The sequence below is a fragment of the Borostomias antarcticus genome (genome assembly GCF_949987555.1).
Source record: "Borostomias antarcticus genome assembly, chromosome: 7".
Lineage (NCBI taxonomy): Eukaryota > Metazoa > Chordata > Actinopteri > Stomiiformes > Stomiidae > Borostomias > Borostomias antarcticus.
In genome coordinates this window covers 5,700,318-5,713,329 of record NC_140240.1, presented here as the reverse complement: position 1 = coordinate 5,713,329, position 13,012 = coordinate 5,700,318, and the positions used below count along the sequence as shown (strand labels likewise).

At 42.4% G+C, this 13,012-nt stretch overlaps 1 protein-coding gene across 1 annotated transcript in view; it reads left to right on the top strand.

Moving 5' to 3' along the window:
• Window positions 1-273: 273 nt before the first annotated feature.
• itpr1b (inositol 1,4,5-trisphosphate receptor, type 1b) overlaps window positions 274-13,012 on the top strand; it is a gene marked incomplete at its 5' end in the record, with an annotated part of 80,697 nt that continues 67,958 nt past the window's right edge. The window contains 2 exons of the mRNA XM_084441244.1: window positions 274-365; window positions 4,032-4,102. Coding sequence (XP_084297370.1) covers window positions 274-365; window positions 4,032-4,102 — 163 coding nt within the window. The remainder of the gene's footprint in view (window positions 366-4,031; window positions 4,103-13,012) is intronic.

Genomic DNA, 13,012 nt, shown 5'->3' with positions numbered 1-13,012 from the left:
GAGCACATTCTTCTCTCCCCTGATAAACTCCTGTCCTTTATGCCGAATAGTTTTGTGACAAATTCCTTGAACTGTACAAGACCATGTCATAATGTTATCTCAAACATGTATGTCTTGTTTGTGATTACACAGTTAAAATAGCATACAGTGTTGTGACAAAGAACATGCCACTCATTTACTATTGACACATGTGAAACTGAGATTATATTATAATATTGCACAAGCTAACTCAAATGCTCAATCTTCCACAGGTACAGTCAAGTGTGAGGAGCCATGTCAGAGAAGATGTCCAGTTTCCTCCACATAGGAGACATTTGTTCCCTGTACGCAGAGGGGTCCACCAATGGATTTATCAGTACTTTAGGGTAAGTATGGCTGCATTCTGCATTCTGCTGAAACTCAATTCTCAACTAGACTTTGTGTAGACTCTCTCGTTAAGATGATCTATAGGCTACGTGAGGTCATACAGTCATACAAGCACCTAATGGAAAATGAGGCATTGGCCATATAAACTGATTTACTATGTTGGTGTTGTGTGGCCAGGAAGATAGCTGGAGCCTTATCCAAGGGGATAAGGTGGTATACTGGGTTTATTTAACAGTTTAGGCTGTTATAGAGATAATCTTTGTTTCCCCATGGTATAAGCCGTATAAACCCTTTATCATTCTGTTGTTATTGAAACAAAATATGTCATACCGTTTTCAAAGGAAGTAGAGTGCGGAATAGAAGAGTCAGGTTACATAATAGGCTGCTTGTCCTGGAATTGATATTCTGGCATCATGCCCTTAGAAGGCATTCTGAGACATGGTGCGTGAGCGGATGTTTTGGAGTGGTGTGCGAGGCGCAACAAGGGTCACAGGCAATTTTAGAGAACAGCTGTAGACTGGGTAGCAGAGAGTGGGAAAGAGGAAGGCGTGTTTTGCGTGTTTTAGAGAGAGAGAGAGAGAGAGAGCGAGAGAGAGAGGGAGGGAGTTAAGAAGTGAGTGTAAAGAGAGTGATTGGTATTCATGATGGAGGCATGTTTGTGGGATGGACATAACTGTATTTTCTAAGATGAGGTAGTCTTTGAGAGAGGGGTGGGCGGTAAGAGAGAGGGGAGGGAGGGAGGGAGGGAGAGAGAGAGGGAAAGAGGGAGAGAGGGAGAGAGAGAGAGAGAGACTCCTTGTGTTTTAATTCACACCGAGAGCTCTCAAGTTCTCATAACCATTTATCAGATTTTGCATCCCAGCATCTGTGGCAGCCGCATTGGAGATGGGAGATTCTGGGTAAGCGTGACCGGATTCACAAAGTCTGATACGCTCATCTGGGTGGATATGATACACATGTATTGTGTCTGGCGGGCTACCTTGTTAGGGCACTCGCTTCAGCTCCCTCTTCTATTTTCTGCTCGTGCGTGTTTGTCTTTCTTCTCCCACAGTGAACATGAACAGGCAACCGCGTCGCCCTCTCCTCCCTCTCTCCTCTTTGCCTCTCAAACACGCCATGTCCCACTCAGACAGAAACTGGCACCCTCACGGGTCCCTCGCAAAACCTCACTCCCCCCCCCCACACAAATTTGATGTTGTGCGTCACCCCGCCATGGCAACAAAAGTACGCGTGGCTTTCAAGGCCGGCACCTGACAGAGCCCATTTGTCAAGTTGCCCACCTGGCACTGTTGGGCCAGGTAATCATATTTCTCCATCCCCACCGCGATGACGCAACATAGAGAGATGAGCGTACGGGGGGGGGGGGGGGGGGGGGCTATATTTAGCAGCAGCATACAGTAGAGGAGGCGCTACTGTTGTCTCTGTGCATGTGACGGCCCCTGAGGGACAGCTGGTTCAGGGAGGACTGGACCCAAAGGCCCGGTCTAGAAACAGTCCTGGGACAGACAGGCTACAGAGCAGAGAGGGCAGGGCCGCTGTCCTGAGCTCGGTTGACACTTTTTCTCTTTGCAGGCGGGCTGCATATTCTGTGGAATTACAGTAAATAGAGTACTTTCCCTTTAACCCAATTCATGATGCTGTAAAGGCCTTGCTTGCGTCTTTTGAACAGCATCCCAGTACCCAGTACTCAGTACCCTACACATACAGCTATAAAAGGAAACTGCTGACTCCCGTTCCCCATTGAGGTGTGATGTTTACCCACCCGACTCTCTTCCAACTGCTGCATTTTGCAGGAAAATAATGATGTGCAAATATTAAAGACTGTGGTGCACTGTATGTACAGTATCATTTACACCTGGGGAACCCTATATCCATGTCCTAGTAGCGAATCGAATACAAGTAATTAAGCGAATCATAAGGCCGAAACAGGAATCTGCTTCTGAGTCATCTGCTCCTGAGACCAGCAAAATCGCTACGCAGCTAACTACTAAATCTCCATCCTTTGAAATTGCTCATCTATGACAGCTACTCCCAAACAGAGTGTTTCTTTTCATAGTACCCCCCGAATATACACATCTCCGACAGGAATACAGGGGAAATCTCAGCCAAAGCTGTTCTTGCTCCATTTATTTTTAGCCTCGGAAAGTTTGGCTTAAAGTCTGTGCAGGCTGGCTCAATGTAGCTGTCAACAGCTCTATCAGGAAGAGGAGCTGAGACTGGGATGATCCGCTGTTTACACTGCTAGATCGCAGGCTGTCTCCCACAACAATGGCTTTGCTTACTCGTATGTAGCCAAGGTGAATTAGTTAAACTCACTCAGTATAAACACCGATGGCCACCCGCGCCATCGAATTGCCAGCTTTTCGGCGGCGTAGCTGGCTAAAGCGGTGCTTATGAGAGGTGGTCATGTGCGTTGGCGAGTGAAGGCGGGAGAGATTCTGATGAGCAAACGCAGTGACACCCGTTACAGTGGTGCCGTGACCCGGATACACAGTTGGGCTCAGCTCGACCAGCTGGGGGTCGCTGTGGAGTGAGTTTAGAGGGGCGAGCGTAACCGAGTTGAATTGGTTAAACTCACTCCTCAGAATAAATACCGCCCACCCGCACCATCGAATCGCTAGCTTTTTCGGTGGTGTAGCTGGCTTATGCTGGGCTCACACTACAGGATATTTAAAATCCTAACTGATTTGGAAAAACGGCTTGCATCATGCACATAAGGAGATGCACAGATGTTCTTCACTGGAATCTCAAACATGCACACACTACAAGATGTGAAAATAACGTCTCATCACACACTACAGGATATTATCGTGCCCGAGGGAGCAACGAACCCCTACCTCGCTTGTAAAGTAGTGATGTAATAATCTTAAATATCAAACATGTTTGATATTAGCGGGGCCGCCCCAATGGGTCTGCGAACCGATTGGGAGGTTTAAGATTGGATCTGTAAAGCCCTCACATTACAAGAAAATCTGGGTCGAACATTGGTACCGACCAACGTTCCAGGCCTGATTTCTCCTCCGATTGTCGGGAGTGGTGAATCGGGGATAAATCGGTCCAAAAATCATGTAGTGTGAGCCCGGCATAAAGAGGCGTTTATGAGAGGTGATCATGTGCGTTGGCAAGTCAGAGGACCTGAGATCAAACCCAGCGTTGTCAAGTGAGCGATACTGACGAGCTACGCAGTGACACCTGTCAGATTTTCTCTCTGGAGACTAATGGCTTGTGTACTCTGCAAAAATTGTGTACTCTCCTCTGCCAAAATGATACAGCTTCTGAATACAGAATCACTACATTTGATGAGCAGTTCCCACAGTTTATCTCTTCAACATAATTCTAGTTGTTGATGCGATGTGGTAGAATTAAAAAAAATAAAAATACTATCTTCTAAATTGTTATAGTTTTGCATTGTATTTGAGGTCAAATCAGAAAGACCAATCGGAAATTGAGAGAGAAGTAGGCTATATTTCTGCTTGAGACGAAATGTGCATGACGCCTTTTATGTGTTGTTTATGCACAGACATCAAAAGGGTAAACATGTTTCTGTGACTGCATCACTGGCATCTGGATTTTAGCACAGAGAGCTATGTAAGATTGATGTGTAGTGAAAATGATTGGTTCCTTACGGTTTTGATTGACAGCTGTCATTGCTCCTTCTGTCATAGGCTTGTGGATGACCGCTGCGTGGTACAGCCAGACACAGGGGACCTCAACAACCCACCCAAAAAGTTCAGAGGTAAGGAGGGAATCTGGAACATGATGGCACCTCTCACTGTGTCTTGTGAACTGCATTCAGAACTGTGAAATGTAACTCTTTAGAACTCTGCTTTGGCAGTCATAATAGTGTGCAAGAAGGCAGTGTTGGATGTTTACGAACAATGCTGGCTAATGCCTCCTCTGATGCCCATGTACAGTATAGCAATGCCATACTGTGTTCAAAACCACGTGCACGTCATCTTAGTGTCACACGTCACCAACAATGGCCAACAATGGTCAGACAAAAAGGGCAGTAAAATTAACAAACGGGTATGAACAGACAATGAAGAAAATGGGAAGTCACTAGTGGAGACAGTAAGTCTGGGTGTATCGACCTCCTGGAAATGTTATCCTGTTATAAATGAGGTTAGCACAGGCAGGGGTTTTGCCTGTGAAAAGGTGAGGGATTGCATACAGGAGGTAGAGTGAAACTGTAAAACAAAAGACAAGGCTGAGAAATTTCTATGACAGTTCTCAGCCGGGCTGGAGTTCCGTCTCTCATCGCTGACCAGCAGCATCCAACTTGGGCTAATGTTAGTTAGCTAGCTACATCGTAAATTCGTCAAACTTGATAATTACCACACATATAATAAAAAAATACTGATAGCTAGTTCACTCATGATGTAACTAAGATATCTGCTAAAATATATATTTTTTCCATCAACAGATTTAGCTACAATGTCCGCAAACCATTAAGCTAGGTTGCCAAATAACTGTCGCCTCAACGCCCACCATATTTGTTGATAAATTATTGACTGTTTTATGTGCTCTGTGTTTTATATGTTTACGTGATCCATGAATATCCGACGCAACGCGACGTTCCATGTAGTGTCCAAAAACCTTTAAATCGTTCCCTATGTAGTTCACTATACTGTATGGGGAACACTACATAGGGAATAGCGAGTGAGTGAACGAGGGAACGATTTCGAACACAGCTCAAAAGAAAATGGAGAACACACTATTGTCCACTATTTCTGTAATAGGGAACGGTTTCAAACACAGCTATTGTCTCAGTCATTTAAATGGCTCAGTTCTCTGTGATGTCATGATGTCATAGTCCTTTGAGATGTCACAGTGCTGGGATGTTGTAGTCCTGGATGTCACTGTACTCTGTAATGTCATAGTCTTTTGGGGGATATATCTGTCTGATGTAATATCTTTTGTCAGCATGGTAGTCAGCATTCCTTCTAAAGTTGACTAAAGATTTGGCTCCAGCTATGAGGTCAATGTTTCTATGGTGTCACAAATGCGTGGTTTCTGCTCAGAGCAGTACATGATGTGCAGAGTTTGCTGAGACATGGTGCCGTGACCCCCTTTGTTATGAAATGTGAACTTTGTTTTTGATGTCTTAGTGGAAATGAAGCTCTCTTCCAGCTAATTAACCTTGCACTCACCTGCCCTTCCCCCGACCGTATTGTGGCACCATGATGCATTGCTTTAGAGATAGGTTATTTGATGGCCTTTTAATTAAGTACTAACAAGAAGTATTTATCTAGTCTTTAAAATGTGTATTCTAGTCTGTTACTTTGCTGTGTTTTGATGCTATAACAGATTCTGAAGCATATGCTGTCAAGTACTACAACGACTACTACTACTACTACTACTAGTACAAGAACAAGTTAATTACCATGTAACCTGGACTAAAATTTCCTGGCTTTAGGTATCTGACTGAGACATAATACAATATTAAATCACACCCTTTCTGGCATATTTGCTTAAATACCTTGGCATAAAATAAAGGGTTACCTTTCCAACACTACTGTATTTGTGTATCCTGCACTGGCTGTGGTAGAAAGATCCTATTCAGCTAAAACTTGCCAATGTCTTTGAACCCAAGTGGGAGAAATGCAAAGTGTTCTCTCCATCATTAAAGATATTTTTTGTCATTACATCATTTATTTTTTTAAAGTTGTAATGTTCAAATATGGCCGTCCAAACCGTGAAACGTGTAAAGCACTCTGGCAGTGTGCCATGTTTCTTTAGCTCTTGAGGCTGACGTACAACTATGCTGTCCATTTCCTGCCAATGTAAGCAGTTGGGACTACAGCTAGAGAGCTAAGTGCTGGGGGTTAGGGGAGGCCAGAGCAGGTGTGTGGGTCAGAGACTGGCTACTTCTAGCCTACCTGTCTATAGCTACTACAACCTCTAACCCTATGACCAGGGCTACTGATACTACTACTGCTACTATAACTATGAGATAACTATGAGATCTCACTATAGGGTGCTCTTGCTCATTTCTAGGCCTAATGCTCAAACCAACCCCCTGGTCAGAATTTCTTTGTTTCAATGAGGTTCAGTTATAACACATTGCTAGATGGTTTTCGTGTGAGAAGACAGAGGCAGACTCCAGGGTTCCACGAGTTTGATATGTGTTTGAACCTCACGTTTACCTCACCTACTCTGAGATTTTATCATTGCAGGAGGCCTCTTGGTAACACTTTAGAATAACTACCCCTTATAAATAGTTAATAGGTCATCCACAAACGGTTAGTTAATGAGTTAATTAGTTATGTTTGTCTAAATGTTTGTTAATAGTTGGTTAATTATTTAAAACTGACTTATAAATAGTTAATAGATCATGAACAAGCGATTAGTAAACTACTTACCAATGATTTGTTAAATATTCAGTATATATTAACAGCTGATCCACCTACAGTTGGCCCCATCAGGCCTTCCATCATAGCCTTATGAGACTATCCTGATTTTGCAAGCTCATGTTATTCGCAAATCAGTCTGGATACTCTAGATAGAGAAATATTGAGCCCGATCAGAAAACGATCTCTCCAATCAGTATTGGTTCTGAGGAATTTTTACACAAACAACTACACTGGGCGGATTTATGACAGCAAAGAGCGGTTGATGTTAGCGTGTAATAGACCTTTTCAAATTTTTTGCAGATGGCTCATCCAATCACCTGCCAGGTATTTTTGAAAGAGCTGTTTCCAAATTATTATGCGAAGCAAACCATCTGGCGCGTCAGGTTACTTCTATCATGGGACCTATCTAAATACAAATTAATAAATATTTACAAGTGAGTAACACATCATTATGTAGAGGTTAGTAAATATATTTGTTAAGAATTGGTTAAAAGTTAGTGTCAAAGACTCTGTACAGTTAATAACACAATCTTGGTAAAATAACGTTAGTTGAGAAAAGGGATTCATTATAGGAATGATTTTGATAACCAACTTGCTCAGCTAGCTTCCCATCGAATTGTGTGTCATCATCTTACCCAAACATTGGAGTCTCCGCTCCCAAATAACGCAGCGCATCTATGCCGGTGAATCGACCATGGTGGATGAATGATTCAGTTGAATTCGACTCCCAAGAGACTGGCCAATAGGAACGTGGCCCCTCTTAAGGAATTAGGAGATAGGGCAGGAGCCTATGTGCCACTAAGCTTGAGAGCCACTGGTTCTCACAGCTAATTATTTGTGTAAAAAGGCAGGAACTATACTTAGGTTAATATGGGTCCCCTGATGGAAGACCAGATGGGGCCAACTGTAGGTGGATCAACTATTAAGAGACTACTTAATAATGACTTAACAAGTCATTAGTAAGTAGTTTACTAATAACTTGTTAATGATATACTGTATTAACTATGTATAAGGTTTAGTTTTAAATCATTAACTGACTATTAAACATTTAACACATCGTGATTAATCAGCTAACAGTTTGCAAATGATCTATTAACTATTTATAAGGGATAGCTGTTCTAAAGTGTTTCCGGCCTCGGAATCCACAAGCAACACTGTCCTCAAAGAAACCCATTGTGCTTCATGCATTGGTATTTTAGACAAGGCAATTCAAGATGTTGCAGTCTTCCTTAAGTGCCAGAGTTGTCTGTCAGTGATGACATGGATGTGGAACGGGCACTAGGTCCATCTGGTTGCCACAGTAACAGTGTTTCACTTTTTCTACACCTTTTCCAGATGAAGATGTCAATTGTAGAAAACATGGTATTGTTTGTCTCTCAGTAAGGCTCTTTTTAGCTCATGTTGAACACAAAGGTTTTGGTTGTAGCTCATTGCTAAGTGTTTTACATTTGATTGTTTGGAAGGATTTTTTTTTCCACATATACATATGTACAGTACATACACATATGTACCAGCTGGTTTGTATGATTGGCTGCAGTTTGTAACATCAATCTGGCTTTTCTCTCTGTTTGTCCTCTTGTTGCAGCATCCCTTGTACCACAATACAAATGATGTAACAATGCAGATCTGTGATAATGCAGTATAGGAGCGGGAGTGTGGTGTTGTCCATAGTGAGTGTTGCAGCCCTCTTTCTCAAGGTTACTGGAGACTTGGCAGCAGTGGGAGCAGCAGTCTGTGAGTGTGTGAGGGGCTAGCTGATGGGCTCCTGAAGGGGCTGCTGTTTGCCAGATCGCTGTAATGGAGCTCTCTCTAAATGAGAACCTGGAAGGCCTCCAGAGCTATGGTCTTTGTAAATGAATTCTTGAGTGAAATGACGCAATTGCCAATGTAAGTTTAACTTTCTTCAAGTCCGAGGAAATTCAATTTACCTTTTTTTTCATCCCTGAGACGGGAACAGCTCTGTTGTTCAAGGCCTATATTTAGCACGACCGTGACAATGGATTCTAGGGGGTAGAACAAACAACATCAAATCTGTACTGTGTCCTGCTGTCCAATACCAGGTATTGATGGTCACCTTTAATTTTCCATTTAAAACACTATCTGTCGATCAGTCTTTGAATAGGTTAAGGCTATGAGCTCATGCTTGTACTTTGCATCGTAGTCTGTATCATACTCTAGTTCTACTGCTTCTTAATGTATGTATACATAACAAGTGCACAATGAACCTGTTGTCCCCCACCCATCATGTCGTCAGCATGTACAGTTGTTGAATGTGTCATCTATAGAGCCGGCATACAGCTGGCATACAGGCCCATCATATTTTTGGTTTGGCCTAAAATGTAAGCATTTATTTGAAAGTAGTGAATTAAAATATCAGTGATTAAAATATGTAATATAAATATAACCTCAAGAAATTGTAACTTTCTGTTGGACAAAAAATACGTAATGAAAACTACAATGTTTAGAAAAAGAAAAAAAAGAACTCGCAGACCATTGAATTTGTTGGAAATAATCTCAGGTGATGCTACAGTACTTAGCCAATCAAATCTGTGCATTCTGGGGGCGCCCCGGTAGCTCATTGGGTTGGGGCACGTACCATGTAAAGGCTAGTCCTTACCGCAGTGACGTGGGTTCAAATCCAGCCCATGACCTTTGCTGCATGTCCTCCCCTTTCTCTCTCTCCCACCTTTCCTGTCTGTCCTTACACTGTCCTATCCTAATAAAGCAGAAATGCCTTTAAAAAAAAATATATATGCATTCCGAGTAAGCTACACACACAGTACGGACTAGACAAGACGAGACGGCAGCTAGAGAGGAAAGTAATTTCACATGCTGAAAGAGAAAAATAGAGCTTTTAATCAAGTCTGTCATCTGTCATGTCTTTGCACTGTCCTGTACTGCACCCTGTCCTATGTCGTCTCCATCAGTGTATGCCATTATCCTAGTCAAATACCTAGTATGTGTAAACCATGTACATGGCCAAATAAACAGATCTTCAATCTTGAATGTACAGACACTTACAGTATATGTTCATTCTTCCCACAGGCAGTATATGTTCCGAGACCATAGCGATTATTAAAAGGAGCAATGTGAAGCTAGCTTTGCGAGACCGTCCTGATATTGTGAGCTCACATTCTGTTTCTCTCGCAAATTAGTCTGGATACTCTCCATTGGGATTCGTTTATGCCAGATCAGAAAACGATCACACCAATCAGTGTTGGTTATGAGGAATTTGAAATACAAACAGCTACAGGTTTAGGTGTGATGACAGCGAGGAGCGGTTGAAGTAAGCGCGTGATAGATGGTGATTGACAGATGGTTCATCCAATCACCTGCCAAGTATTTTTGTGCCTGCCCTTTTCCACGCAGTTTTCAGAGAGTTCCCAGATCGTTATGCGAAGCAAAGCCATCTGGCGCGTCAGGTTAATGTGAAGCGTCACTTCGAGCAAGCACAAGCTTGAGCAAGCCTACCCACTCAAATTCAAACCATAGAAAATACACTATAGAGCCCAATATGATCGATATCTACCAGAATACTGACACATTCATTCACTAATGTCAGTACGACAAAACGAGCACTGGGATCACAGTTTCAGGATTATCTGTCTATCCCAAGGAGATGGGATAGCCTACTCAACTTCACATACTCGACTTGAGTATCGCACTGTAACATCACAGGAAACGCAATCATTTGATAGGAATACACAAGGAATCTGTGAAATAAACCATTTGAATTTAAGGACACAAAAAAACACTTCAATTCGATTTACACCCCTCCAGACTTTTTTTTCAGGAATTATTCTCTATCTGGACCTCTTTGATCTTTAATTGCATACCCCTGATGCATAATCTGATATGGTAACTGTTCATTGTAGTGATAATGTTGCTGTTAACAGATACTACTGGCCCTGGTGATAAGCAACATTGCTACTAACTGTTTGACCATTTTAGCTTTATAGTCCGTTATTCAGACTTCTATTGTGTTTTTTTAGGTTGCATCTCATTCGAAGCATCTGCAGTTAACATATCTATGCATACAGTACTACTGGCCATAATGAGCTAGTGTTGCGATTTGCATATTTGCCTATAAGGGTTACATATCAGACTGTTTCTGCAAATGTGACGTCTGACTGCTCGCACCTTGACTGAAAGGTTCAGCGTTGCATGACATACATATAACATTATATTGTGAATATTGTGTTTAATTTTCCTGCGCCTCACGCATATCCTCATGTGAACTCATGAGCTTCTTAGCTGCGACCAGCTGCTCTATAGTTAGCTCTGTCAGTCAGTCGGTTGGTCGGTCCACAAAAATGTCCACAAACATTTGCACACCAGTACCATATCGGCTTGTTATAGCCCACACCACAGCTAATCCACTAATTAGTAGACATACATGGGTGGGGGCAGGGCTCTTAAATTAACTTTTTTCACCATCCTCCCGGAACCGTCCCAAAATACAATCTAAACTGTCCCGAAATGGATGTGGACTGTCCTGCATTTAAAATCGTTGTTTTTCTACATTATCACAGACCTGCGAACCTTGAAGAAAGGCTTGGAGTACCACCCATTAAGCGGGGGTCTGGGGGTCCCCCCATGCATGTACTGTATTCCTCCCCCATGGAATTTTGAGCATCAAACTAGGGATGGAATGATACACTCACTGCACGATAATATGTACAGTATTTGTCGATACATGGTTCACAATACGATACAGTCACAATATGATATAGCCTAAATAAAACAAAATGAAAAAGTGTGACTGAGTAAATAATAATACTTATTGTGTGAGTGCTCCATGGCATTGGGGCATTATTGTCTTTTCAGCGTAGTGAGGAATGAACTAGAGTGAAGCAACTAGGCTGTGTCCGAAATGCATACTACCTGTTACATGCTATATAGTAGGTACTATATAGCATGCATACTACATGCTATATAGTACGTACTGTTCCACAAAACACGTTTAGTGTGCGAGAAAATACAGCATGCTACTCGAGTCATCCAGCGGAAGTGATGGGGCTACGACGGGGTACGATACTGTTTACTCAGACCGCGAACCTGTGGTAGAATTATCTGGTGTTTTCTGTGATCATTTTGTGTATTATCCACAAAAATGTTGCCTTTTCCTAACATTTTCCTCCGTTTTTTAGCCAATTTCGTCTGCTATATAGTACCTACTATATAGTGGGCGAGATGCAGTATGTACAGTTTTGATGTAACATGCTACATTTCGCCTGCTATATAGTAGGTAGTATGCATTTCGGACACGGCCTGTGTCTATCAGAGCGAGGTGTGGATGGCATTGCCTATGTAGAGTTTTAAACCATGTCCTGTCTCCAAGCTCTTAAATCATCAATTAAGCTAGAACTACCTATAGTAGCTGGCTGATAAAATGATGGCAATTAATACAATGTGTGTAATGCAAATGCTAAGATAGCCTTATCATCAGATACATAAAGCTTTCGCACTAGCTAGCTAACTAGGAAATGCATAGCAAGCTGCTTAGACAGTCAGTGACTGATTCATGAAGACGACAATATAAGTATCTATCTAGCCCAGTGGTTCTCAACCTTTTTTGAGCTCTGGACCCCTGGCATATTTTGAAAAATCCTTTAGGACCCCCCACCCCTAACCTGGGTCCAGACTTTCAAATACGGCCACTCCACCCAAGGTGACTGACTCTTGAAGATTTCAGCGAGTGTAACGACCTCACATTCTGACGTGAATATGCCTAGCCTATTGGTTCATTTTAAAACAATATTATTCTTTTTTTTAAATATGATGGGCTTATACATTATTATTTACTTTAAACAAAAATATCACTTAAAAAATATATTTTAAACACTTTCCCAAGGACCCCCAGTAATTATGCCAGGGACCACAGGGGGTCCATGGACCCTGGTTGAGAAACACTGATCTAGCCTATAGCTAAGTTGAAAGTCATGGCTAATGAGGGCCTATAGCTACATAGCTGCAGCCACAGAAGCTAGCTGGCTACACTAGCTTTGGTTAGGAGGTCAACTAGCTAGATAGTTGCTAGTGTTACGTTAGTTAGCTAGGTTGCTTGTAGAAGCTATCGTACACAACAGTCACTGTCTGAAACATGGATGTATAGTCTGGAATTACAACCGCTCTGAAACGCTACACAGCTCAGTATATGAATGAGACGAGCAGAGTGACGAGAAGACGTTGAGTGAATTGAATTGAGAGAGAGAGAGGAGGGGCTATGTGGGCACTGCCGTCCCTGCAGCATGTGTGTGTGTGTTTCAACTGGCTGTAGGAGAGTTAGAGCG